Source organism: Zonotrichia leucophrys, chromosome 17, assembly GCF_028769735.1.
Source record: "Zonotrichia leucophrys gambelii isolate GWCS_2022_RI chromosome 17, RI_Zleu_2.0, whole genome shotgun sequence".
NCBI lineage: Eukaryota > Metazoa > Chordata > Aves > Passeriformes > Passerellidae > Zonotrichia > Zonotrichia leucophrys.
Genome location: NC_088186.1, coordinates 6,344,635 through 6,369,869, shown reverse-complemented (window position 1 = coordinate 6,369,869; position 25,235 = coordinate 6,344,635). Strand labels below are relative to the sequence as shown.

Sequence of the window (25,235 nt, the reverse complement as noted above, 5' to 3'; positions counted from 1 at the left end):
ATGAAAACTTTGCAGCATAATCTGCCATCACTGATTTCTTGTGTTTTGCACCTGGATTGTATTTCTAACAGTGTTTCTCTTCCCATTAAATTTACCAACCTGACCTATGAGTTTATGTTTCACATATCCTGACCCTTTCAGACTTTCAGGGAACTTTCAAAGGTGACTTTGCTGCACAAAGCACTGAACTGGTTGCTGTGTTGCCATTCACTCCACGGGTGGCCAGCAACTCTCCTGTACCCAAGGGCAGCACCAACCCAATCAAAGCCAAAGCTGTGCTGACTCTTCACACTTTAATAAAGAATTCCAGCAGTCAGAAACATTACTGGCAACACTTCTGACCTGTCTTTCTCAGCTTCTGTAACCTTGTCCACATCCTTGGCAGGGGCATTGATAATTGAAGCAAGTTTCTGCTCAGCAGCAATTCTCAGAGCTTTCTCCTTCTCTGTCATTGCAAGGGCTTTTTCCACCTCTTCTTGGGCAGCTTTAAGATTCTGAAATTAAAACACACAATCCTGATGCCTCTAAGAACTAAATGTTCATGAATTTTTTCACATACAGAAGTTTCTTCTACCCAACATATGTCAGGAAGTTTAATTTAGGAACTTTTACCAAGTATTTCAAGTTCTTTGTAAATGCTTCTGAACTCTGTGTCTGCATTTTCAAGATTAATCCACTTTCTATAGTACAGAAAAAAGGGAAATTTGTTTCAAAGAAATAAAAAATACCCTAACTGATAGCAGAACTAGAAACAAAGTGCCCCTATGCTATGGTTTTAGATTTAGCAATTATAAAATGGTTTTGTCCCACTGTCCTACTACCATAATAAATAGCTACACTTAAATGAAAGAGGTTAAAGAAGGGCTTTTTTGTTCAATAAAATTAATATTCCCAAGCTCACTGTAGCTAATTGGAACTCTCTCCAACATCATTTATAATATTGTGCAGGAATTGATAAAGTATGAACCAGACATTTTTCTCTTGAACAGCAAAGGAAATGGAGATAACAACCAGAGATTTCAGTCAACTTCCTCTGGGTGACCCAACTGAGAGATGGAGAACACCAAAAAAAAGACATACATAAGAAGTTGCCACATACTACATCAAATTTGATTCAGATCTTCATTTTTACACTGCAAGCTTCCTGCTGTGCTCACCCAATTTAGTTTCCTATGAAATAAAAGCCTCCTTGTAGCCTAACAAGCCATTCCCCCCTTGCCTTCACATCTAAACTAAAAAGCATCTTTTTGGGGGAGGAAGAGGAAAAGCTCCTTCACCCCTGAACTTCCCCACTCAACCCCTCTCCTGAAAAGCTGTTTTGCCAACATTCACCTGTCAATCCAGAACTCTAAAGGAAATTAATCTTTGTTAGCACTCCCTAGATTTATATAATTACATGGTGCTGTGTAAACTTGTGACTAAAACCACACTGCAGTGTTTGAATTCATAAGCAGAATAAAATTAATGTCAGAGGGCAACACTACCTTTGGGCTACAGAAAATATCCCATCACCATGAGATAGAAAATCTGCTCTTCAGCCTATCAGATGTGGAAAACACCAGCCTGACTGCCTGATCTGGGACAGAGGAAGCAATTTAAGAACTTCTCTACCAATTCAACAGCACAAAGAATGATTTCAGAAATCCCAGTTACACTAAAGTGAATAAGAGGTCATGCAAATTCCTCTTTCCCTCTCCTTGAAGGAACTCACTCAAATGGACTTCAATCATCCTTGTGGGTCCCTTCCCTTTACACTACAGTTCCCCTGTAAAGTAACCAGAACTCAACAATAAATACAGGAATAAACTGGCTCAAGCACAGACAGTGAGGAATAAAAAAAGACATTATGAAAATATATGCTGACCACAGTATCAAATCTCAGATAACAGTACAAAGACAGCAGTGATTCCTTATTATTCCTTCAGCTGTGGTCACTCACCTCTTCCAGAAGGTTTATTCTGCCAGTCAGCATTTCCTCCATCTCCTGCATCTTCTTCTGTGCCTCTTTTCCATGCTGCACTTCAGCATCACCACCCTGGGCCAAGCTTTCAACTGCCTTACTGAGAGAAATAGCACACACATAAATCCCAGTGCATATCAACAGGGAAAACATTTCAGGTCCCAGAGGCTGATGGATTATGCTCAAGCATCTTCCACCTTCTCTGCACCTGCTTATCACTCTAAGGTTCAATACAAACTTCTACAGACCATGCAGCAATTTGGGTGCTGTCTGTGAGTTCCACATAAAAGCCTTGGCACAGTGGATAAAGAAGCATTTTAGACGTATGATGAAAAAGTGAAATATTTCCTTTCTACTTCTAAAGCTTCCAAATACACTATAGAGCTTCAGCAGAGCTGTGTTTTCTACAGGAAGCAGCACTGGGATAAACTGAAGATATGGAGCTGCTGAGATCTCTCCATCTGCATTTTCAGTATTTGTTAACACCTTGTGAGAATAGAACAGGTAGTGTCTCCTTACTCAACAGTAGATGAGCACTTGTTCATGACTGCCACATCAACTTCCCTTTCTAGCATGACCTTGTGCAAGGTTCCCTTCAAAGCACAGCAACACCCTCTGAGCAACCTGGAGAGATCAAACAAAATTCATCTGCTCCAGGAAAACAAAGAAAATTCCATTGCAATTGAAGCTTATGGGGCAATCAACAGCTGCCAGCCTGGATTAGTTTTAAACCAGAAATTTCTAAGTGTCTTTAAGATCCTCCAATTCCTAAAGCACAAAACACACAGAATCACATAGAAACAAATCCTAAGTAATGGATATCAGGAAATAAACTGGTGCTTACTAGGCCTTGATGAGCAGCTTCTCCCTCTCCCGCAGCTCACGCTTCAGACTTTCTATCTCAACTTTCAGCTCAATGTTCTGTGACAAAAGAATGAAAATGTCTGCAAAGAACTGGAAGATCACCCATCCCAAAAGTTAGTGTGTAGATTACTTTTTGCTTGGACCAGCAAATATAAAGTATCATTGGGATAAGAATAGACATTTAGCTGTTAAAAGACATATTTTGCAAGGTTCAAGCATTCCAGAAAATATCAGTAGCATTAAGGACCATTGCACTCAAGCAATACAAATCCTTGCACACACATTTAACTGCTCTATTAGGGAGTACTGCACTTCAGTTGGGGAATTTCTAGGGTTTCCAAGCCTATTTTTCTTTAAGCTCCAAGATTTATTTTTTTTTCAAACCTGATTTTATCAACTACAGAGGTTTTTAGTAATTTTAGATTTTTTTATAGCTTGAGGAAACCTCTCATGAGGTAATTGTACAAAGAACTCCTTGGCCAGGAAGCTGACAAACACTATTCCAACACATCAGCAATTACAAAAAAATCACCAGTGGAGAAGACCAGGCAGCAATATTCAGCTGCCACTGTGATCTACCCAAACATCAATTCATGTTCTTAACTACTGAAATATGCATCAAGAGACACTCAAGTTTCCATTCCATTATGGAAAAGAGACCTGAGGAAAGCTCCTCTTTAGGTCACTTTAATTTATTACTGAAAAGGATAAGGCCAGAATAAAATAATCACACCAAAATTTTCAATAACAAAAAAAGACTTAAAAGTCAAGTGAAACAGACAAAATCAAACAAAGAGACACAGTTCCAGGAAATGGTTCTAAATGCCTACAATTTTGTAGATTTCTTCAGTGGGACCATCAAACTTCTGCTGCATTCGCTCCTCCAGAAAATAAATACGAAGTTTCAGGTTGAAGTTTTCTTTTTTCAGATCAGTGATTTGCTGTGAAAGAAGAAAGATAATGAGAAAAAGGGAAAAAAAGGCAAAATCCTAACCTCCAATAGTTCTGCTTTTACCAGTGCAAGACCAGAATTCCATCCCCTCAAGACAGTTAAACTCATACATGCATGTGGGTGACACACACATGTCCAATTGTGAAGGTGCTAATTAAATATATAATAGCCTTGTGCCCTTTGAACTATTCCCTAAAGCATCAAAATACTGACTGACTTGACACAATGAGAATTCAGGAGAGATTTCTGAATCTAACAACATTAAGTAATTCTTCTAAATGATAGAACTTGAACAAGATACAATACAGTTTTCATGTTGAAACAGAAATATTTTCTAAGCAAAAGCCTGGGAAGGCAGTTTCATTAACAGGACCCAGGTAACTTTATTCACAAGCACACAAGTGAGCCCAATTGAACACCAGTAAAACCTTTATCCCATGCCATAATTCAGAGTGCAATTCTTTGGGGAAAAATTGCTTATCACTTTTAACCTTCCTTGTAGAAGCAGTAACTTATTTGATGGTTTCATTAAAGAAAGGAGTCTCCCTCTAAATTTTTTTAAGAGATGAAGCATAAAACATTCATTCAAATAAGTCTTATGTCCCCTGCCAGATGCTTTCAGCAAATGGAAATCTAATATGTTACAGAGCTACTAATAAAATATTTATGTAGGCTTTTCCAGAACACTACAGTGCTATTTGTAAAAATTATTAGCAATACAATTTCCAAAATATTCGCCTTGTGAAACCCAAGATTACTTTCCGTAACTGCACTCAGAACCTGCATCTGCAAATAACTGTTCAGTTTAATAATCCCTGCCCAGAAAGCTGCCTTGTCATTATTCACAAAAGTGAAAATCATGTGAGCAATTGAAAATCCTACATAAATTTTGTGGCTCACTCCCACACCCTGAAGGAACCTGTCAGTAAATCATTCCCAGCAGTCCCTGCTCATTCATAAAAAGTCCAAGTGACAAAAACACTTTGAAGTTGCACCAGCTGAACTTCTAATTAGTCTCCCTACATTCAATATATTTCTGAGTCAAAAGGAAAAAATAATTTCAAAAGAATTCAGCATTTCACAACTCTTGTTACATGTATTTCAGTGGCAACAGAGATAAACCAAAGTGCTTAAGGGTAATATTTTCAAAAAGCAAATGCAACAGACTATGCAATCATAAACCAAGGAGTGAAACAAATGCCATCTCTGATGTTCAGTTTCTTGGATGAATGTTAGAGCACACAGACAATTTATAAGCAATTACTTAATGAAAGAAAACATGTAAAATGTGAGAAAGCTCACACTGCAAAAAGATTTTAAAAGCAACCCTCTGAACTTATGCATTTGAAGACTCCGTCTTACTTCCTTTATGCATTTTGATTTCTGTACTTAAACAAAAGTAATGACAACCAAGACTGATATACACACTGCACAGAATATTCCACAGCATGAGCAGCATGGCAGCAAATCCTAGCTCAGATTAGCTCCTCTCCAAGTCTGCATGGAGCCAGTTTTGTTCAAAAGGGATTTGTCAGCAGTGGCTGTGGTTTCACAGCACAACAGTTTCCAACTAGAAAGGCTGTTTAGATGTACAGCAAAACTCTAAGAGGGTTTGGAGAGACAAGAAAGAATCCCACAAATATTACCCAGCTGCCTTATTTGATATCCATCACCCCCTCTGCTCATGAACACCTCATTTCCCATAACAAGCTCTTCCTCAGAGATGCTTTTCACTCTGCCCATGTAATCATGTTTTCTATGATAGAATGATTACCTCCATATTGCAACAAAGTGGGGCTCCATAAATAATTCAAAAACCTGCACCTCCAACATTATCCAGCTCAGCACCTTCCCCAGGTATGAACATTAAAGGACCTTTCCTACATGGATTCACCTTTTAGCCCGCTTAAGGGTCATTACATCCATCCTGTTCTCTCTGAGCTGCAAGGCCAGAGCTCAATCTTTTCATTACATCCTTCTCACAGCCTGTATGAGTAACAGAGTTACAGAAATAAGTTTACTGGTGTTTAATGTATACTCTTCTTCCTTCATGGCAATGGATCTCTGAGCTTCATCACACTGCTGGCATCCATAAAAGTTCTCATCCCATGGGAAGTTTTACAACTCAGTTTAACAGGAGGGGTCTGAGCCCCTGCTCTACATCACACAGGACAAACAGCAACAGATTCTTCCTTCTTTCTGCAACTTTCTTCCCCTGTGCCCAGGAACCCTGCAGACAAACCACTAGAAAAATGTATATTCTGGACTGAGGTCTTTGGCACACATGACAGTAAGAGATTTTAAGCACATGCCAATGCCAAGGCAGTGTCTGTCTACCCCAGCCAACACACAGAAACAACAGAGAAAGGGAAATAGATACAGACTGCAAAAAACATCCTTCACCCAACAAGCTTTAAATTCTGAGCAAAGAGCAGAGGGGATATAAGGTCACAGGAAACTGAAAGAGTTTGTAAGAACCACTCATTTCAAACAGCACTGCCACAAAAGGTAGCAGCAGCAGCACACTGAAACTGCACACTCTTGGCACAGCCCAAAGGCAGCAGCCACAGCCTTTATCTCTAGCAATCATCTCAGATTTTATATTGCCTTCCCCTCTGCAGCTTCTTCACACAACAATAAATACCTCAAAAGTTTTTCACTCTAGTCCTGAATGGGGAAGTTGTCCTGCAACACAGCCCAATCAAATCAGCATTCAGCAGACATAAACAACTGTCTAATTCAATTTAAAAAGCCAATACAGTTAACATATTTTTAAAATCTAATGTTTTCCTTTATATTCTAGTAAGTGCCAAAATACTTTTATCTCCAGAATTGCCACAATGATACCAGACTTCTACAACACAAGCATTCCAAGCATACTCATACTATAAAGTTAAAAGGCATTATGCTGCAGTCAATGAATTAAAAAGCCAAATCCCACACTAACCTAAATGAAAACAAACTCGATGCTTCCCTGAAATAAATCAGCAACAGATGTGCAAACCAAGTTCTGATGTTTCTGGTGAGCTGCAGGAACTTCTGAGCAGAGGGTGCCAATTTTGTTTCACAACTTCAGCACAGCAGTTGGCTGCTCTGAACAACAAATTCCTGCCTCAGTTTTTGAAAGCAACACTTAAGAAACGAAGGTTCAAAGCACAGACAGGGACATTCACCTGGACACACCTCCAAAAGATGTGTATCAACTGAAACAAACTAAGAGTCAACACTTCAGCCAGCATGCTGGAAATATCTTGGCCATAAATCTGTCACTGAGTCTTACATTAAAAGTTCTGCTTACATTTTCATAGTCCTTCATGGTCCGAGCCCGAGCTGGTGAGACTGTGTCTTCTGCCACATCTGGTACTACTAGACATTAAAGAAGACAGAACAAGTTCAGACAGCACAATCTCTCTAAGTAGGGTTTCAATTTGGCAAAGGTCTACACTAATCTAAACATAACAAAACCTTTAGGGAAGTGAGAGAGGCACTGCTTGGCCCCCTGTTTACATTACATGTCAGTATCCACATTCCTTTCTGCTCACGCTAAGCTGTCTATAACTTAAACTCCCAAATTCCATCACCCACTAAATTATAATGTACACTGGAATCAGGCTATGTGAGGTGCGCTGTCAAGAATAAACCCTCAGAGCAAGAACTGGATGATGCAGAGCATTCAACTCCCCTAACCATGAGCACAATGTGACCAGGCAGCACGGCCTCAATGGATATTCCGAGTATTTTAAGTACACGCCGCACAAAACCGCTGATCATCTTATATAAGGCTGAATGCCCTAATGACCGCAGGCAGCCAGCACACAGCAGTGACGGCAGCAGCTGCCGGCCTTAAAAACTCTTAAATTACGTCAAAAAGCGCATCACTTAAAATGGGGGTTTTTGCCTTTTTTGCCGCGAGTTTGAGGTTTTATCCGCAGGTTTGGGGTCCAGCGCGAAGCACCGAGCGGGGCAGGGATGTGCGGGCTCCGGCCGCGATCCAGCCTTACCTTGTCGGCCGGGCGGGCCGGGCTGGGGGTCCCCGCGGGAGATGTCCGGCAGCTGGAGGGCGCTGGGGAAGAAGGAGGAGATCGCTGAGAGCACAACGCCCGCGGGCTCGTCCCCCTGAGCCCGTCCGCGGCCGGCGGGCCCGGCCCCGCCACACGCCCCGCGCTGCCCAGCGCATCCCCGCCCCGCAGCTCCCCCGTACCTGCCCTCGAGCGGCAGCGGCAGCGTCGGGTCCTCCTCCGGCAGTGAATCCATGGATCGGCCGCGCGGCTCCCGCGGCGCTCGCCGCCTATTGTGCGCGGCTTTGGCGGCTTCCCTGGAATTCAAACGCCCGCAATCGCTTCCGCCATCTTTGCGTCGAGCGCGCTGAAGCCGCCGAAGCCGCTGCGGAGCGCGAGGAGGGCGGGCACAATGGGAAGTGAATGGGAGCCGCCATGTTTGATGAGGGCAGGAGGCCGAGCTGGGCGAGCAGCGGCCATGCTGGCTGAGGGCAGAGCGGGGCGGGTACCGGCCGGGCGCCATCTCGAGTGAGGGAAGGAGCCCTAGCTGACAGCTCGAGGGGAAGGGGCACCTGAGGTGGTGCGAGAGGGGACAGAGTGATCCCAGCCGCTGCCCCGGCTCTGCTACAAAAGTGTCTCCATTTGGGAGAGGCTTTGGAAGGGAGGCACCGAGCCCCGGCTCCTGCCGAGCCTGGCAGAGCCGCTGGCGCTGATGTTTGCCATGTTCCCCGCAGGGCACAGCCGTCATCGGGCTTGGCGGAAGAAATAAACACGCGTTAGTTTCACATTCTGGTCACTGCTCATAGCAACGGGCAGGGGTGCAGGCAGCTGCTGTCATCATCCGCGCAGGCGATTTTGAATGATGATCTGAGAGGGTTTTTTTGTTGGTTTTTGTTTGTTTGTTTGTTTGTTTGTTTGTTTGTTTTTGTAAAGCGAGGTTGTAAGCGTGTCGGCTCTCCCAATTTTTGTGGGAGAAAATGCAGCTACATTGGACATTTCTGAACATGGACAGTGGGAAATGCTGAACTGCATTAAATGCTGCTGTTGTGGCCGCTCCTTCAGGGGCATGGCCAGGGAACAGCGCCGGGCACAGGTGGAGCTCCAGACCCCTCCTTGCTGTGCATCCTTGCCTTCCTTTAATTCATTTAGTACCCGTGTGCAGGATTGAAATACCTCCCTGGAATATTTATTTACATCCTCACAGATTCACAGAATTATTTAGGCTGGAAAAGACCTCTGAGATACGGAATTCAACCTTTGACCAATCCCTGCCTTGTCAGCCAGCCCAGCACACTGAGTGCCAAGTTCAGTCGTTCCTTGGTCACCTTCAAGAGCAGTGACTCTATCACCACTCCAGGCAGCCCCTTCCCAATGTCTGATCACCCCTTTTGTGAAGAAATTTCTCCTGATATTCAACCTGAACCTTGCCCCTACAGTTTGAAGCTGTTCTCTATTGTCCCTAATATTCCCTGGGAGCAGAGCCTGACCTTGTGGGCCCCTTGCGAACAGAGCTGTCCCCTCCTGTCAGGAGTTGTGCAGAGCCACAAGGTCCCCCCTGAGCCTCCTTTTTCTCCAGGCTGTGCCCTTTCCCAGCTCCCTCAGCTGCTCCTGGTGCTTCAGACCCTTCCCCAGCTCCATTCCCTTCCCTGGACACATTCCAGTCCCTCAAGGTCTTTCTGGCCACAAGGGGCCCAGAACTGGGCACAGCACTGGAGGAGCCTCGGCCGTGCTTAGCCCAGGGGACAGTCACTGCCCTGCTCCTGTGGCCACACTGTTGCTGGTACAAACCAGGAGCCATTGGCCTTCTTGCCCACCTGGGCACATGTTCAGCCCTCTCAACCAGCACTCCCATTTTCCACTGGGCTGCCTTGCAGCCACTCTGCCCCAGAGTGCATCGAGCATCAGGTGGTGCCTCATGCTGGCACTTGCTCTTACCATTCTCTGTAACACAAGGAAGCACAGGAGTGACCCTGTGCTTTAGATTTGGTTTCCTCTTTTGGATTTGGTTTCCTCTTTGGTACCAACTCAGGTCAGGTTTCACTCTAGGCTGTCTCAAGGGCATTCTTACCCACACAGGAATTAGGCCACAGATAAGGGCTGACCAGAGGCCATGAATTCCATGAGTTTATTATTCCCAGTTGGCCTGGTGCCCTGTGAACTCTATTTCCTCCATGTACCTGCACTGTTTAGATTGACACTCACCTGTCAGATTCCCCAGGCTGGTGGGAGCAGCCACTGCAGCTCTGGATGTGTAGGGTCAGTAAGAGTGGGCTTCCCATCCCTGCTTAATTCTTTCAGCTTTATGGGTACAAGTGCATGCTGGAGCTGCAGCAGTCCCAAACTACCAGAAGTGCCAGGCACTACTTAGCACAAGTAAAGCTCTTAAGCCCATCTCCTGTCCAATTGGACATGGCTCATGCTTTGCCTTTGGGGTGTGATGACCCCAAGGGATGTTTAGTCCCTTCAACTCCCCTATGAGAGACCTCAAGAGACACTGGTCACCTCATGTGACTGCAACCCTTTTGCAGTGGCCTCTGCCAAGCTGAAATTAAGTTCACAAAATCAGGTCTGCCATATGGCACCAGGATCTGGTCAGCCAGGCTGAAATGTGAGTTTTCCTCCTTTACAGAGCAGATCTTCATAAAATGACTAAGTCCACTCACTTGAAATGATAATACCAATTTGTTTGATCTTGTTTAAGGTTTCTCTGAGGTTTTACATATTTGATGTAGGTCTTTAAATCAGCATCCATCAGCTACAAGTGCAGAGTAAATCACTCTGCACACACAGGATGAGTCTGCAGAGCCCATGTTTAACACACTGGAGTCAAAAGGAAATCAGCAGGGCCCTCCTTGTGAAGTTCATTACTTCATGAAGTGGCTGTCTGATGGACAAAGATATGGATATATAGAGATACATCCCTGTCTGTCTTCCCTGGAAGTGTTCAGGGCCAAGCTGGCTTGGAGCAAGCTGCTCTGGTGGAAGGTGTCCCTGCCCATAGCAGGAGGGGAAATGAGATATCTGTTAGGTTCTTTCCAACCCAAACCATTCTGTGGTCTTATGATTCCATGGATGGAACATTTCCCTGGGAAATTACTGCACTGCCCCATGTTTTACAAGCTGCAGTAGCACCAGGAAGCTGCAAGGGGCAGACAGGACTGGGAAATGTTGTTTAGAAGCAGTTAACAACTTGCCTTCAGATAATCTGCTTAATGTTGTTTAACCTTAAATTCATTAGTAGCACATTTAGGGAGATTACACTAAACCCTCACACCAGGAAGCCGTGTTGGAACTTTCCTCCTTCTCAAGGCAGCCTGAGATCCTTCCCACCTCAGGCAGAACCCTGAAGGGAGTCTGGGAAAGGACTTGTGGGGAGTGCAGTGGTAGGGTGAGCTGAGCAGGGTGGGATCAGCTGCTCACTGTGCTGTGCTGTGCTGGCACAAGCAGGGCTGATGTCACCAGCAGCTGAACACGGGTCCCCCTCACCCTCCTGTTCTCTCTCCCTGCTCTGGGGACCTGGTCAGACTCAGCTCTGCCTCCTCCTCACGCAGTTCACAGCAAGATTCCTCCTAAGTTAAGTCATGCACGATCCAACTGCTCTGCTAATGCAAATCAGGTCTCAGTAAACTCCCTTGAATTTCATCAATGTGGCCCTTACACAGCTCTGGCTCAGTCAAACATCTGAATGAACACTGAAAACCACATGCTCACTCAGTGTACGAAGCCTTACCTCTCCAAGTCTGACTCTAGAGTCATACACAGCTTTCACAAAAAAAGAGCCTTTAGCAGTTGTGTTTGCAAAACAAAATCAATTTCCTAACTCTGCCAAGTGAGAAGGAAATGCAAGTTCTCCACAGGCCATACTGAAACACTCCCAAAACTGATGCCACAGATGTGGATTTCAGAGTATCTGTAACAAAAACGGCCTTGGAAAGACATCTGTGGTCATGAAGAAAAATCTGATACAATCTATCCTCATCCCATTTCTAGCTTTGCTCTGAGGGTTTCCCTGTTAGTGATTCACATCTCTGACAAAATGTGTCCGTGTGAATGATACAGAAAACAGTGGGAACACAGTCATTGCCAGTGGGGCTCCCAACCACAGCTGAGGGCTGGGATGGTTCATAGCAGACACAAGAGATCAGAGGGCTCATTTTTAGCTGGATTTTCCGACACAGAATGTCAACTGTGCTTATGAATATCTGTGATAGAAAACATTTTTGTGCCTTGGTTCTCATCTCGCATACAGGGGCATAATGAAGGAATAATTCTCTTGGAACAAATGTTATTACTGGGATGAGATTGGATTCAATCCTTTCTGTCACTGGGAAGACTCTTGCTGAAATTCAATGAACAAAAACACAAATGCAAAAATCCAAGTGGCATAGATACAAATTATATACATTTATTTTTATTCATTTTAAATAACATTCTTCTGTATAAATTCTGACATATATTCAAATCATACACTTTTTTTTTTCTTTTTAGAAATGCATTTGTAAGCATAGCATATGCTTGGGGGACGCTGTATTTGGATGCAGAGTGAGACTGATGGGTTTCAGATGGGAGCAAGTACAACTTTTAAGGCCCACATTTTTCTTATTTTAATCCATTCCTCTGACACATAAAGAGCAGAGTCCTGTGGGAGCTCACTCTAAAACTTCACTTTAAAGAGAAAACTATTTTTATATCCTTTATTTAAAGGAGACTGTGCAAACTTTCTGCCACATTTACATTGCCTGTAACACTGAAGAGGATGATGCTGCACAGCAGTGGTTAAGGATACCTGAAGGATGGGTGCTGGATATTTCTCCTCCTCTTTCCTAAATGCCTGCTAAGTTTGCTCAGCCTGGTCCAAGGGAATTATCATTCCAGTGGCTGACATCTCCTGACAGCTCCCCAGGGCTAATGCTCCTCATAGCTATTTCCAGCTACAGTGGTCCACGAGGCTGGAGATCATCTCTCCTCATTAGCTCAACCACTTTTCTGCATGTCTGCTGCTCTCCAAGTGCTGCCCCAAGCTGAGATCCCTGCAGGCTGCCCCGAGCCCTGCCCACCCCAGCTCTGTGCCCTTCATCTGCTCCTCCTGTCCCTTTGCCTTTACTGCTGGGCTGGGCTCACCCCAGCCAGACCAGCTGAGCCCTCACCGGGCCAGGGACGGTGCCTGGAGCTGCTGTCCCACATCCACCATCCCCCTGCCCTGTCACACATCCCCTCTGCCCTGCAGCTGCTGTCCCATGCCATCAGTGCCCTCCCTGTGCCAGCCCAGCAGCTGGGCACCATTCCCAGGCAGAAGGTGCTGCAGTGGCCATCAAGAACACCTCGTGTGCCTCATTGCCACCTCAGCCCGGCCCTGACCTCACTGGCTGCTCAGCTGGGCCTCAACACAGCCCTGAGAGCCCACTTCTGGTTTTGCTGCCCTTACCCCACCCTCAGGACAAAGCTCAGCCCCTGGGGAGCCTCACGAGAAGCCATGGCACACAGCATGGTGCTGGTGGCCTCCTGGCACAAGTGTTTGAGCTCTGCCACCCCTCCAGGTACAACCCAGCCCAAGGTGACTGGAGACAGAACCAGCTCAGCTTCTTCCTCCGCTCCTGTGCTGCCAGGGGAACTGATAAGAGCACGGATGAGCTGATCTCACATCACCAAAGGCAAACATGAAGTTGTTTATTCTTTCCCTGCTGAGGCATTGATCTCCTTTTATTACTGTTGCTCCTGTGTGCCAAGGCCTGGGTGGCAGGAGGTGGCTGCTGTGTCATTCTGCCATTTGACAAGCACAGTGCCAGTGCCACATCCTCACTATTCAGGAACATCCTGTGCCATCCAAATCTGGGCAGCCAGTTCCCCTGCCCATCCAAGCTTCCCATCATGTCTCCAGGCTGTCTCCATCCCTTCATCCAGCTGTGCAATCCACAGGCAGCAGCTGTCCCACCCTGCAGGGCATCCTGACTCCTCCTCTTCCCAAACACAAAGCCTTTGGATTACTTTGGAGGTCACAAGCAGCCCAGGTGCCAACACCTCCTGTGCTGTGGCAGGCAGGGACCAGGAGGGCTCAGCACCTGAGCCCACGCTCTGCTGCAGCAGATGGTCCCTCCTTCTACAGTGAGACAAAATCCAAGCCTGTTCCTGTTACAAAGCAGCCCACAGTCACAGCAAAATTTAAGGAAGAGGTGTTTTGTGGCAGAGATTAAAAAATCTGCTAAAGTATTTTAGAAACATTAAAGTGAAAACTTGTCCTTCGATTTGCTTGCTAGCATCAGTCCCAGAAGCCAACAGTTCCTAAATTACCTTTCCTCAGCCCATGAAGTGACCAAGTGCAAGTGTATCACTAGATCAGCACCTCTAGATAATTACAACTTCCAGGAAATTTTCTGTCTTGTCACCATCCTGCTCTTTAAAAGTCTGATGAGTAACTCAAGGATTAGCAATATCCAGATTTTCTCCTCCAGTCCTCCCCCGTTTTATAGCTAAAAGTAACACTGCTCTGAATTACAGGAGCCAGATTTATTACCTGAAATATGGGACCTCACCCTGGCCCACTGCAGGCAACAGGAGCTTTTCCATCAGCTTTTTTGCTTTATATGCAATTCCACATTCTGCCCTCACCATTTCCCTTGGTCATCCTCAACAATTTTCATTCTGACCTGCCACGCCTCAAGTTTAAATCAGGCAGCAAGTTTTTGAGGCAGAAATGCCATCTTTGAGCATGTGTTTGAACCACCTACTTCTCCCCCTGCCAAGTTTCCAAAGGTAAGAGAAACCTCCTCACAGCACTGAAAACAAATAAATAACCAACATGTTCTCTGTACCATTTCTCATCTGGAGAAATACTCACTTTTTCCTGGCTCAGAGGATACATCCACCAGCTTCTGTCTCACCATTGCCCCACCACACACAGCAATGCAGCTGCAGCTCTGAGGCTGGGCAAGAGTGAGGATTTGGAAATATTTGTTTCTTGCCCTATTTCCATGCAGAAGTTTGATTTCCAGGGGTGGGAGAGATGGCACAGCCCCTGCCCCGAGGCACACACACTGCAGGTACCACAGGAGCTCCATGGTGTGACCTCCTGTGCAGTGCTGCCTGTGAGTTCTTCTCTCTGCTAACAGCCCACCAGCCTCCCACCAAAACCAGGGCAATCTGTAAAACCTGTTCCCTGCAGTGCTTTTTTAACAGCTGATTCCCCACCACCACCTTGTGCTGCTTTAAATTCCGAAACCATCTGTGCCTTTTACCTTCCGAGCCTCGAAATTCGCATCAGGTCCTGCGAGCTCCTCATCCCAAAGCTGCTCCCACCCAAATCCAGGAGACCTTTGGCCCTCAGGAGGCCAAGGGGCTGAGCTCAGCCCTCCAGCACGTCCCCTCTGCCGTGTCAGCTCAGCAGGGATGGCACTGGGATCCCTCCACACCATGAGCACCCACCTGGGAGACCCTCAGGCAATGAGCCCAGGCTCTCAGGGTGGTTGTGACAGCGTATTTGCATTTTGTAGAGAGACTTAAAAGCAAGGAATACATTGGTGCATCCAGTTTTTGGACACCTACTCAGCCCTAGTCATGGCAACACTGGTATTCATTCTGTATTTGAAGGAATGGCAAAATTTGACAGATACAAGTAGGGAGCACTCACATTTTCTCTAAAAAAGAAGTTATTCAATGACAGTGGAAGAAAAGCTTTAAGCAGTTGGTGTTTGCCAGAGGCCCAGCTCCAACAATATTGCCATCTCATTTACAGTATTTTAAACAATCCTCATGATTTTTTATTTTTTAAACAATGTCACTAACGCTGTACAATTAAAACCTAGAGGATAAAACATGACCTGGGGAGTGGGGGAGGTTGGGGAGGGGCTCATGGTTTTGTTGTTGGGGATTTTTGGTTGGTCAGTTGGTTGCTTGTCTTTTTTACAAATAATTACAAATACAATTCCAAGAAGATATATTACATTTTATATACATAACACACCATTTCTATCAGGGTAGGGTAGTAAGCCTGGCTTTTATTTTTACATGGCAACCCTGAGATGTCTTGTCGTCTTCCCTTGCACAGAAACTATACAAGTTCATTAACTCCTTCTAGAAAAAAATGGATTGCTATGTCTCAATAGCATCATCACCCTGTATAAATACTCAGAAAGGAAAAAGCTTAGTCTCTTCCCTCACTTAAATGTTCTTAGGATTTTTTCCCATTTCCCTGCTTAGTGGGAACAGATAATGGTGACTTTTTCAGTGTGCACCTCACTCCTCCTACTTGCCTTTTGGTAGTACAGTGAACAATTACTTCCCTTTTTTTTTTTTTGTTCTCCTTTTCAAATAAGTTTCTGTCAGGAATGAAGATGATGCCTTTCCAAAGATCTGTTTCCTGAAATTCCACTGTTAATTCATGAGCTACTTCTCAAACTAAAGGATGAAGACACAAGTGTTGGGTTGGCTGGAAACCAAGTAGCTTCTGACTCCTCATTGGGTTCTGCTCTCTCCACCCCACCACCTCTTCATAAAAACAGCTTCAATTCAGTTTATAACAACAGTGAATTCTATGGATCTTTATGGAGAACACTGAGTGCATTTCACCACACTACCTGAAATTCAGGTGCACCACACTGTCTCCTGTTCACCTGCAAGCTCCAGCACGCCTTGCACCAGAGAGCATCTGAAGAGCAAATTCCTCTGCGTGGAGCCTTGGCACGGATCCTGACACCCCTTCCACAGCCCTGGAACTTTTTGAGAAGCAAACTTTGGAACAGCTGGATGACTTTTTAAGCTTTAAAATTATGCATGGGAGTCGTCAGCGTGAGCTGTCCATTGGGGGCCACCTCATTGCCATCATCTTCCAGCAGCCCCGACACGTCAGCGTTGGGAATGCTGTCGTGGTAGCTGCTGAAACTGATGTTGTCCTCTTTGAGCTCAATGGTCCAAAAGGGAGCGTTCAGTTTTCGGTTCTGATACTCACGGTACATGTAGACAGCACCCACAAAGCCCATCAGCAGGACCACAACAATGATGATCACTGTCAAAATAATGATGTTAAACTGAGTCCATGAAACATCAGCGAAAGCAGAGGTGCTGTTGTCAGAGGAGCTTATAGGAAATATTGTCTGTAGAGTTGTCGGTGACAAAGTACTGTTTAGCACTGCCGTGGAAAAGGATGTGGCCTTGGTGGTATTTGGAGCAGAAGTTGTAAACTCCCTTGGTTCTGGAGTGACTTCTACAAAACAAATTAAAAAATGATCAATAAAAAAATCTGCTGAGCTGAAAATCGAACACAAACGTAAGAGATTTGACATTTATATCACAGTTATTATGGCAATTAAGGCTACACTGCTAAAGTGGTATTTTTTCAAAGCAGTTTAGAAAATGTCTGTCCAGGGCTGTGTGTGGGGTTTTTAATACAATGCTGTGTGCTAAGTGCCCACAGGACTCCACTGAAAAGCCTGGTGCTGAGGGACAGGTACAGCAGTCATGATTCAATGTTCATACAGGAGCTCATGATGACACCAAGTCCCAGCCCAGCTCCTGTTCAGAGCAGGAAAATGGAGCTTTACCAAGCTCAGCAAGTTCAGACTCTGAACCAACGTGTCCCTTGGTGTCTGTGTGGGCTGCACACTCAGACACAGCAACTCCAGGAGCTTCAACCCTTCACAACCAGTGCACCAGATGTAGGACTTTGTTCTCAGTATTATTATTTCTACTTGTACAAACAAGAAGATCAAAACTGAAGAAATGAACCACAAGTACTCAGCCATCCCAGTATTTTGCAGTGGGTTCAGTGTTTGCACCATTTTAGGTAAAAGGGCAAAATAACCTTAGTTCTGCTTTTGAATGAAGTCAAACACAAACCACACGGAGATCCCCAGTCTACACAGCCAGAAGCAGGAGGTCACCAAATCACAAAAAAGACTGTGGATGTCCTTCAGAAGCTTTTGAACACAGCAGAGGACATTTAGGATCCTGTTTTGGTTTCAGCTGCTGGCATAGGTGCCCACAGGAAGGATCAGAACATGGGAACTACCAGACTGTGCTCTGTCTTCTCCTAAATAGCCAAGAACCTGCCTTGCTTCCAGCAGCCATGGATAAACTCCCTTCTCAGTTCAGGAGTCAGGATAACCTTGAGATCTCAGAAGTGGCATGTGAATTCATTATGCCTGCATCAAACCTGCTGAGCTACAGGCCTCAGAGAGCACCACAAATCTCTAGCATTAGGCTCACAAATGTAGCTAATAAAGCATTTCCTCACATGAATAACCTGATCTATTTTAGATTCTCAAGTTCAGGCAACAGGAACACTCCACAAGCTGAAGCCTCAATCAGCCAGAATGTTCTCTGCACCTATTGCTCCACAGGACTCTCTGCATCCTCTTTCCCACTCTCTTCCTGCCAAGAGAAAAGCAACTTCATTTTAAATCCATGTACAGCTGCAGCAATTACAGCTGATGGTGCCATGCTGTACAGATCCAGCTTCCAGCTCTCCTGAACATCTCCTAATTATGACTGAGGAGCAGAGTCACTTCCGAAGGACTAATTTTGCACTAAGTTCCATCTCCAATGGCAACAGGAGCTGGAAATATTCAGCACATGTCCTGCCACGGGCCCTCAGGGGAACTCCCACAAGTTAACTTTGGGCTGTCACATTCCCAGCTCAGGCAACTGAGAAAGAAATTCCTCTGGAAGGGGCATCACACACCTGACTGAGGTTCTGCTCAGAGTCCCCTCCCTGCAGCAGCTCCTCTGTTCCCTCAGGCTGATAAGGACACTCAGGGTGCTGAATGCCATTTCTCTATGGCATGACAGGCAAAATTTTGCAATAGGAAGCAACATGACAGGAGCAAGAAGTTCCTGGAAAACCTCTGGCTTTGGGAAAAGGGCATGAGGAATTCAGTCATCATTTCCAAATTCCTTCACCAACACTCAATCCCTGGCAAAGCTGTAAGCAGGGAAAAAACAGAACCGAGACAATGGCTGATTCACCAGCAAGGAAACAGCACTTTTCTGGGCTTTATGTGTGAGTCAGCATCAGCTCAGGGCTGGCAGGGAGGCCTGGGGTGAAGACATTTCCTGGCACTCCCAGGACGGTCACGGTGAAGTGCGGGGCTCTGGCCCCGGCGCCGCTTCCGGGCCGTGACACGGCGCTGCCTGTTCCGCTCCCGGGGCCCTGCCAGCCTCCAGATGTCCCAGAGCAGCTCCTTGAGAGCAGCAGCTGCTCCCTCAATGGGCTGCTTTGGCAGCTTTGACAGGAGCCTCACATCCAGCTGCTTGATTGAAGCGCCGGCTCTGCGGAGCTGCTGCTGCCTCCTGCAGAGGAGCAGCTCTGGCAGGAGGCCACACACCCGGCCCCGGGGAGGCTGCAGTGCTTGGCTGGGTGGCACAGAGCCACAGTGCACCAGGGTGAGTCCTGCTGTGCCACCCCATGGCAGCAGGAGCACCACCTGCTCTGGGGCTGAAAACACCTGCTTTGGTCCTTTGAATATCCTATCTGCCTTCACAGAATCACAGAGCAATGAGGTTGGAAGAGACCTCTAGCATCATCAAGTCCAAGCTATGCCCTAACACCTCAACTAGACTATAGCACCAAGTGCCATGTCCAGTCTTTTTTTAAATCCAGATCATGGATGAGCTGATGTAAAATTGCCATTTCCAGCCCTGTTACAGCTAATGAGCATCCAACTTTGTTATACTGATCATCTCCCTGAGCAGGGAAGGACTCTTGATTACACACCCAAGTGAGCAGCACAGGAGTGAAAACCACATTAGCTCCTGATGGAAGATCTGAACTGAATCTCTGCCCACGACAAGGACAAATTTGTGCCCAAATACTTCCCTGAACTCTAGGTTCTTTCATCTAATACATCACACTGGTAATGTTTCCATGCATGGTGTTGGACATCCACCATGAAAAGCAACCTCTAGATAACCACTGAAGGAGCAACTCCAGAACCATTTTCTCTCATTGTACATTAAATACACTACAAATGGATTGGGTTTTTTCCAGTTTGCTCACTAGCAGTGCCTGCCAGGGTCTGGAATCAGGGTGATTACAGAGCTAACTCTAAACCACCCTTCAAGGCCAGGAGGCACCAACAACTGTGTGCTGGAATTGCAGGTGGTGGAGTCACCGTCCCTGGATGTGTTTAAAAAAGCCTGGACCATGATTTAATTGATGAGGAGGTGTTAGGCCATAGGTTGAACTAGGTGATCCTTAAGGTCTTTTCCAACCCAGTTCATTCTTTGATTCTGTTACGAAGATTTGGTTTTCTTCTCTGCACCAGAGTCCAGATGAGCCTACACTAACACGAACAATTACCAGCATTCCCTCTCCAACCTTTGTCCAGCTGCACAGTGAGCCTTGCCACTGACTCGAGCAGCATTTTTACCTTTCCTGGTGCAGTTGGTGCCCGGGGAGTCCCTGGTGTAGCCCTCCTGGCAGAGCTCACAGTGGAAGCCCGTGGTGTGGTACAGGCAGCCGATGCACTCGCCGCTGTCGGGCCGGCACACGCTGGGGGACAGCGCGGGGTCCACGTTCCCACTGCACTCACACCTCGTGCAGATGCTGTCTGAGTTGTAGTAGCCCTTGTCACACTGGTTGCAGTTGAGGCCAGTGTACCCTTCTTTGCACTTGTCACACCTCGGGATGCTCTCACCAGGCTCTGCAGAACACAGAAAGCAAAGCAGGGATGTGGCACAGCCCTTGCATAGACACCCCTGCTGTGTGGGTTGTTCTGTGGGGTTTGTTCTGTGGGGTTTGTTCTGTGGGGTTTGTTCTGTGGGGTTTGTTCTGTGGGGTTTGTTCTGTGGGGGCTGTTCTGTGGGGTTTGTTCTGTGGGGTTTGTTCTGAGGGGTTTGTTCTGTGGGGGTTGTTCTGTGGGGTTTGTTCTGTGGGGTTTGTTCTGTGGGGTTTGTTCTGTGGGGTTTGTTCTGTGGGGTTTGTTCTGAGGGGTTTGTTCTGTGGGGGTTTGTTCTGTGAGGTTTGTTCTGTGGGGCTTGTTCTGTGGGGACTGACCACAAGGCACCCTGACAAAAATCAGTCACCAAGTATTGACCAATGTCAAATTTTGAGCTGAAAACACAACTTTTGAACTGCAGCAGTTTCTCTGTTAGTAGGGGGAAAAACAGCTTTGGGGAGTTCTGATGCCTTGTACCAACCTCACAGAGCAAACTCAGCATGTTGCTAAGGAAATAAATTATTATTCCTGAACATTTCCATCTCAAACAGGCAATTTCAGAGAACAGCTGGAACTATATCAGGGATGCTTGCAATCCAAAGGAACTTTTCGGCCTATACAAAGCCAGAAGCAGCTTGCTTGCAAAATTGATTAGGGAAATATCAAAAAAAGCCTTAGATATGACTATTACAGCTCTAACTTGTCTCAGTTACACTGGACAATCTCTGCATGGAGTCCCATGGAGATGTTCAGAAGCAGACTCAGAAGTCTGGAGGGGTACATGGCACTGCTGAGCATCTCCTGCCCCCCTCCTGGCTGCCACAAGCTCAGCAGCTTCTCTGCAGAACTTTGCAGGTTCTTCAGAGCAGAGTGCAGCAACACACTGGGAGCTGGAACCAGGCTTTAAGATCCCTTCCAAGCCAAACCATTTTGTGATTCTGATCCCTCCCCTGCACAGCTGCTCTCACGAGGCAACACAAGCACAAGGGACCCATCACAGCAGGTGCTGCTTCCTGTGCCCACACCCAGGAGCTCCACAGGCTATAAAACACCTCACTGGGCTGATACCCTCTGAGGGGCAATGTAACTGAGGAGAGCAGCCTTCATTATGAGGAATTAGAGCACAACCAGGGCCTCACCTAAGTGGCAGGTGCCAGTGGATGCCACAGTGGAGCAGGGGCAGCGCTGGCAGCCGTGGGCAGGCTGGGTGCCCCGATAGAAACCCTCCTTGCAGAGCTCACAGTGCTCCCCCTCCGTGTTCTCCTGGCACTCCAGGCAGGTGCCTGAGGAACAGAGAGGAGAACAAGCAAACATTCAGCAGCAGGAACTGGAGCAGAACATTTGGAGCAAGAATCCACGTGGAACACACTCAATTATCAGAGCTCACAGGTGGTTTTGGATACCCTCTGGCCAAAACATAAGCCTGGCCTCTTATGACCTTCTGATGCTCCCCCACACATACAGATAATGTGAAAAAGCAGGTGGCCCCAGCAGAGAGGCCCCACAGCTCAGCACTAAAAGGTCAATGCAGGTAAACACAAGTTATCAGTGTTAAAATTCTCCTCAAGGAAAGCAGTTTCAGTTTGCATTTGTACCAGTGAGATGGAACAGTGATGCTGAAAGTCCCCCACTCTCAAGAGGGGTCCCTGAGGTTTATGTCTGTGGATTTTTGTGTGCAGCCTCTTCCTGGGTACACCTGTACACCTGGGCTGTGGTCAGGGGTGAGGACACGCCACTGTCCTGCTCTGGGGGCAGGCAGCTCCATCCTACCAGCATGGCTCCAGCTCCTGCACCCCAGGACAAGGCAGCAGCAGTCCCTGACCTTCCCAGAGGAGCAGAGAAGAGGGGGCTCATGTGAGCCACCTGCCCTTCCTGGGGAAGCCCCTGAATCAGAAACTCAACGTGCTGTGTCTCCACAGGCGCCGTCTCCTAATGGCCTCCAAATTGCATTTTGATACTACTGTGACCCAGAAGAAAAATCTCCTTAGTTACAAAAGCACAGCCTCTATATAAAGCCCATCCATCACCAGGAACATGCTGTAATTCAGCTGGCTCCTCGGTGAGGTGGCAAGGAGCTGAGGGAAGATTGGATTAAATCCCATGTACCAGACAGAGTCTGCAAAGGCAACAGCCCTGTCTATAAACTGGGGTGGCCCAGAGCAGTGGGAGAGCACAGCCAGATCCACTGAGCTGACCAGCAGTCCTGGGGGATGGGGAGGTCTCATATCAACATCAACCACAGGAAAAAATCCTGACTGAGGTTTGTGCTGACTGTTAGAAAGACCACAGCAGATTTTCTTATTAATATCAGAACAGTTTGGCTCCCTCACAATCCTGACACGGCTGCTGCTCCTCAATTCCCACAGTGATGACTCCCCAGCCAAGCATCCCCAGGCAGCCTGGCATGTCCTTGCAGCCAGCCCTGCTGCCAAGGGCAGGAAGCAAACCCAGGAAGAGGCTGATTCACCCACCCAGCAGGGCCCTGCCAGCACCTCTTGCTCAGCGTCACCTCCCACACACTGTTTGCTCTTCCCTCAGCAGCCTGTCAGGCACGAGCCAGTGGTTTTTGTGGGAGAGATGTCAGGTTTAGAAGGGAAAATTATCTGCTGTGCTTGGTTTCTCCAGCTGCAAACCTGGATCAGCTGTTTCAGTGGGATGGATGTATTGGACAGGGAAGTTCATCTGCCTGGCACAGCAAGGCTGCCTTGGACAGTGCTCCCCAGGACCATAAATCTGGAATCACAACTGTGCTGCCTTGGTCATTTCAGGAGCAATGTCTTTCCCATCAGCAGAAATCACCCACATCCATCTCCAGCAGCCCTGCAATGGCTGTGTTTCCCTGAGTCAGCAGCTGCTCAGCCAGGCAGAGCATGCACAGGCATGCAATCAGGTATCACTGTGGAGAGCCTTAATAATTAATGGCACTTCTCATCCTGATAATGCCCTCAGGAAGGATCAGACCTCACAGGACCCCAGCTGGGGAGCACCAGCCCACCTCAGTGCACAGACACACACAGTACAAGGGTCGTGGCAGAGGAAGCTCTGTCAGCTGGGGAGCTCCTGCTGCCCAAGTTATTTATTTATGCCCAGTAATTTCAAATATTCCTCCTGGCCAGAGCGATGCCAAGCAGGAGCTGGCTGCAGAGCCAGCAGAGGGAGCCCAAAGTATAGCATGAATGGGAAAAAACTTTCAAAATTGGACAAAGGCTACACAGAATTGATGTAAAGCTGGGGAGGTCACACAGAGTGCAGTCTCTAGAGCAGGCTCCAATCTAATTTTTAATCAACTTCGTTCTCTGTTCTGGTTTTGCTTGGGTCCCTCAGCCACAGAAGCAAAAAGTTTCTGTCAAATCAACAATAGGTCATTAACCAAAATGAGGGGTTTTCATTGCAATGCTGTGGGCAGCAGTGGGCAATCCCAGCAGAAAGAGCAGCCCCATCCCAGGAGCAAGGTCTGTGCTGGGTTTTCTTTGATAAATCAAGAGCAGGAGGAACACTGAGGGAACAAAAAGGAAGAGCAGATTATCCTCCTCCTTCACAAAACCCACACACCCAGCTCCAGATCAGTGAGACAGCTGATGTGTGCACAGCTCTAGTGACAGCCTTGCATCCCTCAGCACTGGCAGGACATCAGCACACAGAGCTCAGCATAGAGTGAATGCAGTAATTCAGCCTCAAGGGAACGCAGGAATTCACCCCAGGGAACGCAGACACAGTGCCCACAGAGCAGGGCAAACACAGCCCATGAGGGAACCTGGGCATTCCTGTGCTGCAAACACTCAGCCCATGAGGGAACCTGGGCATTCCTGTGCTGCAAACACACAGCCCATGAGGGAACCTGGGCATTCCTGTGCTGCAAATACAGCCCATGAGGGAACCTGGGCATTCCTCTGCTGCAAACACAGCCCATGAGGGAACCTGGGCATTCCTGTGCTGCAAACACACAGCCCATGAGGGAATCTGGGCATTCCTGTGCTGCAAACACTCAGCCCATGAGGGAATCTGGGCATTCCTGTGCTGCAAACACACAGCCCATGAGGGAACCTGGGCATTCCTCTGCTGAAACACAGCCCATGAGGGAATCTGGGCATTCCTGTGCTGCAAACACTCAGCCCATGAGGGAACCTGGGCATTCCTCTGCTGAAACACAGCCCATGAGGGAACACACAGGCACAAATTGCCCAGAAATACCTGACTGCATGAGCTCTGTCTCCCCACCAACAAATTCTGCAATATTACTTTTAATTATTATGCCTTTCTAAGCTTCTGGGTAAGTATTACAGAACTGCCTTTCAGCCTGGAAATTTTGAGGAGAGTTTGAAGAGAATTTGGAATTTGAAGCAGAACGGTGCTCCTCCAGGATCTCTCCTTCCAGGTGACATTACAAAGCAATTGGGCTCCCCCTGCCCTCCCATAAGCTGTTCAAGCACAGGTGCCTCAATATTTGCACTCCATCAATATCTGAGTGAGAGACAGTCAAAGAAATAATCAGGGAAAATGAGCAAGGCCAATTTACAAAAAGTGGGCAGTATTAATGAGATGCTGGCAGTTTTTAGCAGCTCTAATCCTGTTATCTGTGGCAGCAGGTCCCCTTACGTCAGTGCCAGCCCAGGGTATGTTTCCAGGTAAACAGCAGCTAAACAAAAGGTCTTTAAAAGCCCATGTTGTGTGTTTGTGTAAGTGCAGAGAACAATAGAGGCCCAGTTTTTGATACAGGCTGCAGAGTTAGGGCTCTGGGCTAAAGCACACAGCTTTCACTGCCTTCCTTCAAAGGAGACCAACCCCAACCCTGCATTTCCATTTCAGTTTAAGGT

At 46.9% G+C, this 25,235-nt stretch overlaps 2 protein-coding genes across 4 annotated transcripts in view; both read right to left on the bottom strand.

Moving 5' to 3' along the window:
• CDK5RAP2 (CDK5 regulatory subunit associated protein 2) overlaps window positions 1-8,107 on the bottom strand; it is a 70,271-nt gene extending 62,164 nt beyond the window's left edge. For 2 of the 3 annotated variants that reach the window (XM_064727671.1, XM_064727674.1), the window contains exons 1-7: window positions 7,978-8,107; window positions 7,778-7,839; window positions 7,075-7,142; window positions 3,655-3,765; window positions 2,805-2,881; window positions 1,940-2,060; window positions 343-494 (exon numbers count right to left, since the gene is read on the bottom strand). In XM_064727671.1, the coding sequence (XP_064583741.1) occupies window positions 343-494; window positions 1,940-2,060; window positions 2,805-2,881; window positions 3,655-3,765; window positions 7,075-7,142; window positions 7,778-7,839; window positions 7,978-8,030 (644 nt within the window). In that variant the 5' untranslated portion in view covers window positions 8,031-8,107. The remainder of the gene's footprint in view (window positions 1-342; window positions 495-1,939; window positions 2,061-2,804; window positions 2,882-3,654; window positions 3,766-7,074; window positions 7,143-7,777; window positions 7,840-7,977) is intronic. The other variant, XM_064727672.1, reaches the window with a different exon arrangement.
• A 4,047-nt stretch (window positions 8,108-12,154) lies between these two features.
• MEGF9 (multiple EGF like domains 9) overlaps window positions 12,155-25,235 on the bottom strand; it is a 49,845-nt gene continuing 36,764 nt past the window's right edge. The window contains exons 4-6 of the mRNA XM_064727724.1: window positions 21,561-21,704; window positions 20,134-20,406; window positions 12,155-16,970 (exon numbers count right to left, since the gene is read on the bottom strand). Coding sequence (XP_064583794.1) covers window positions 16,522-16,970; window positions 20,134-20,406; window positions 21,561-21,704 — 866 coding nt within the window. The 3' untranslated portion in view covers window positions 12,155-16,521. The remainder of the gene's footprint in view (window positions 16,971-20,133; window positions 20,407-21,560; window positions 21,705-25,235) is intronic.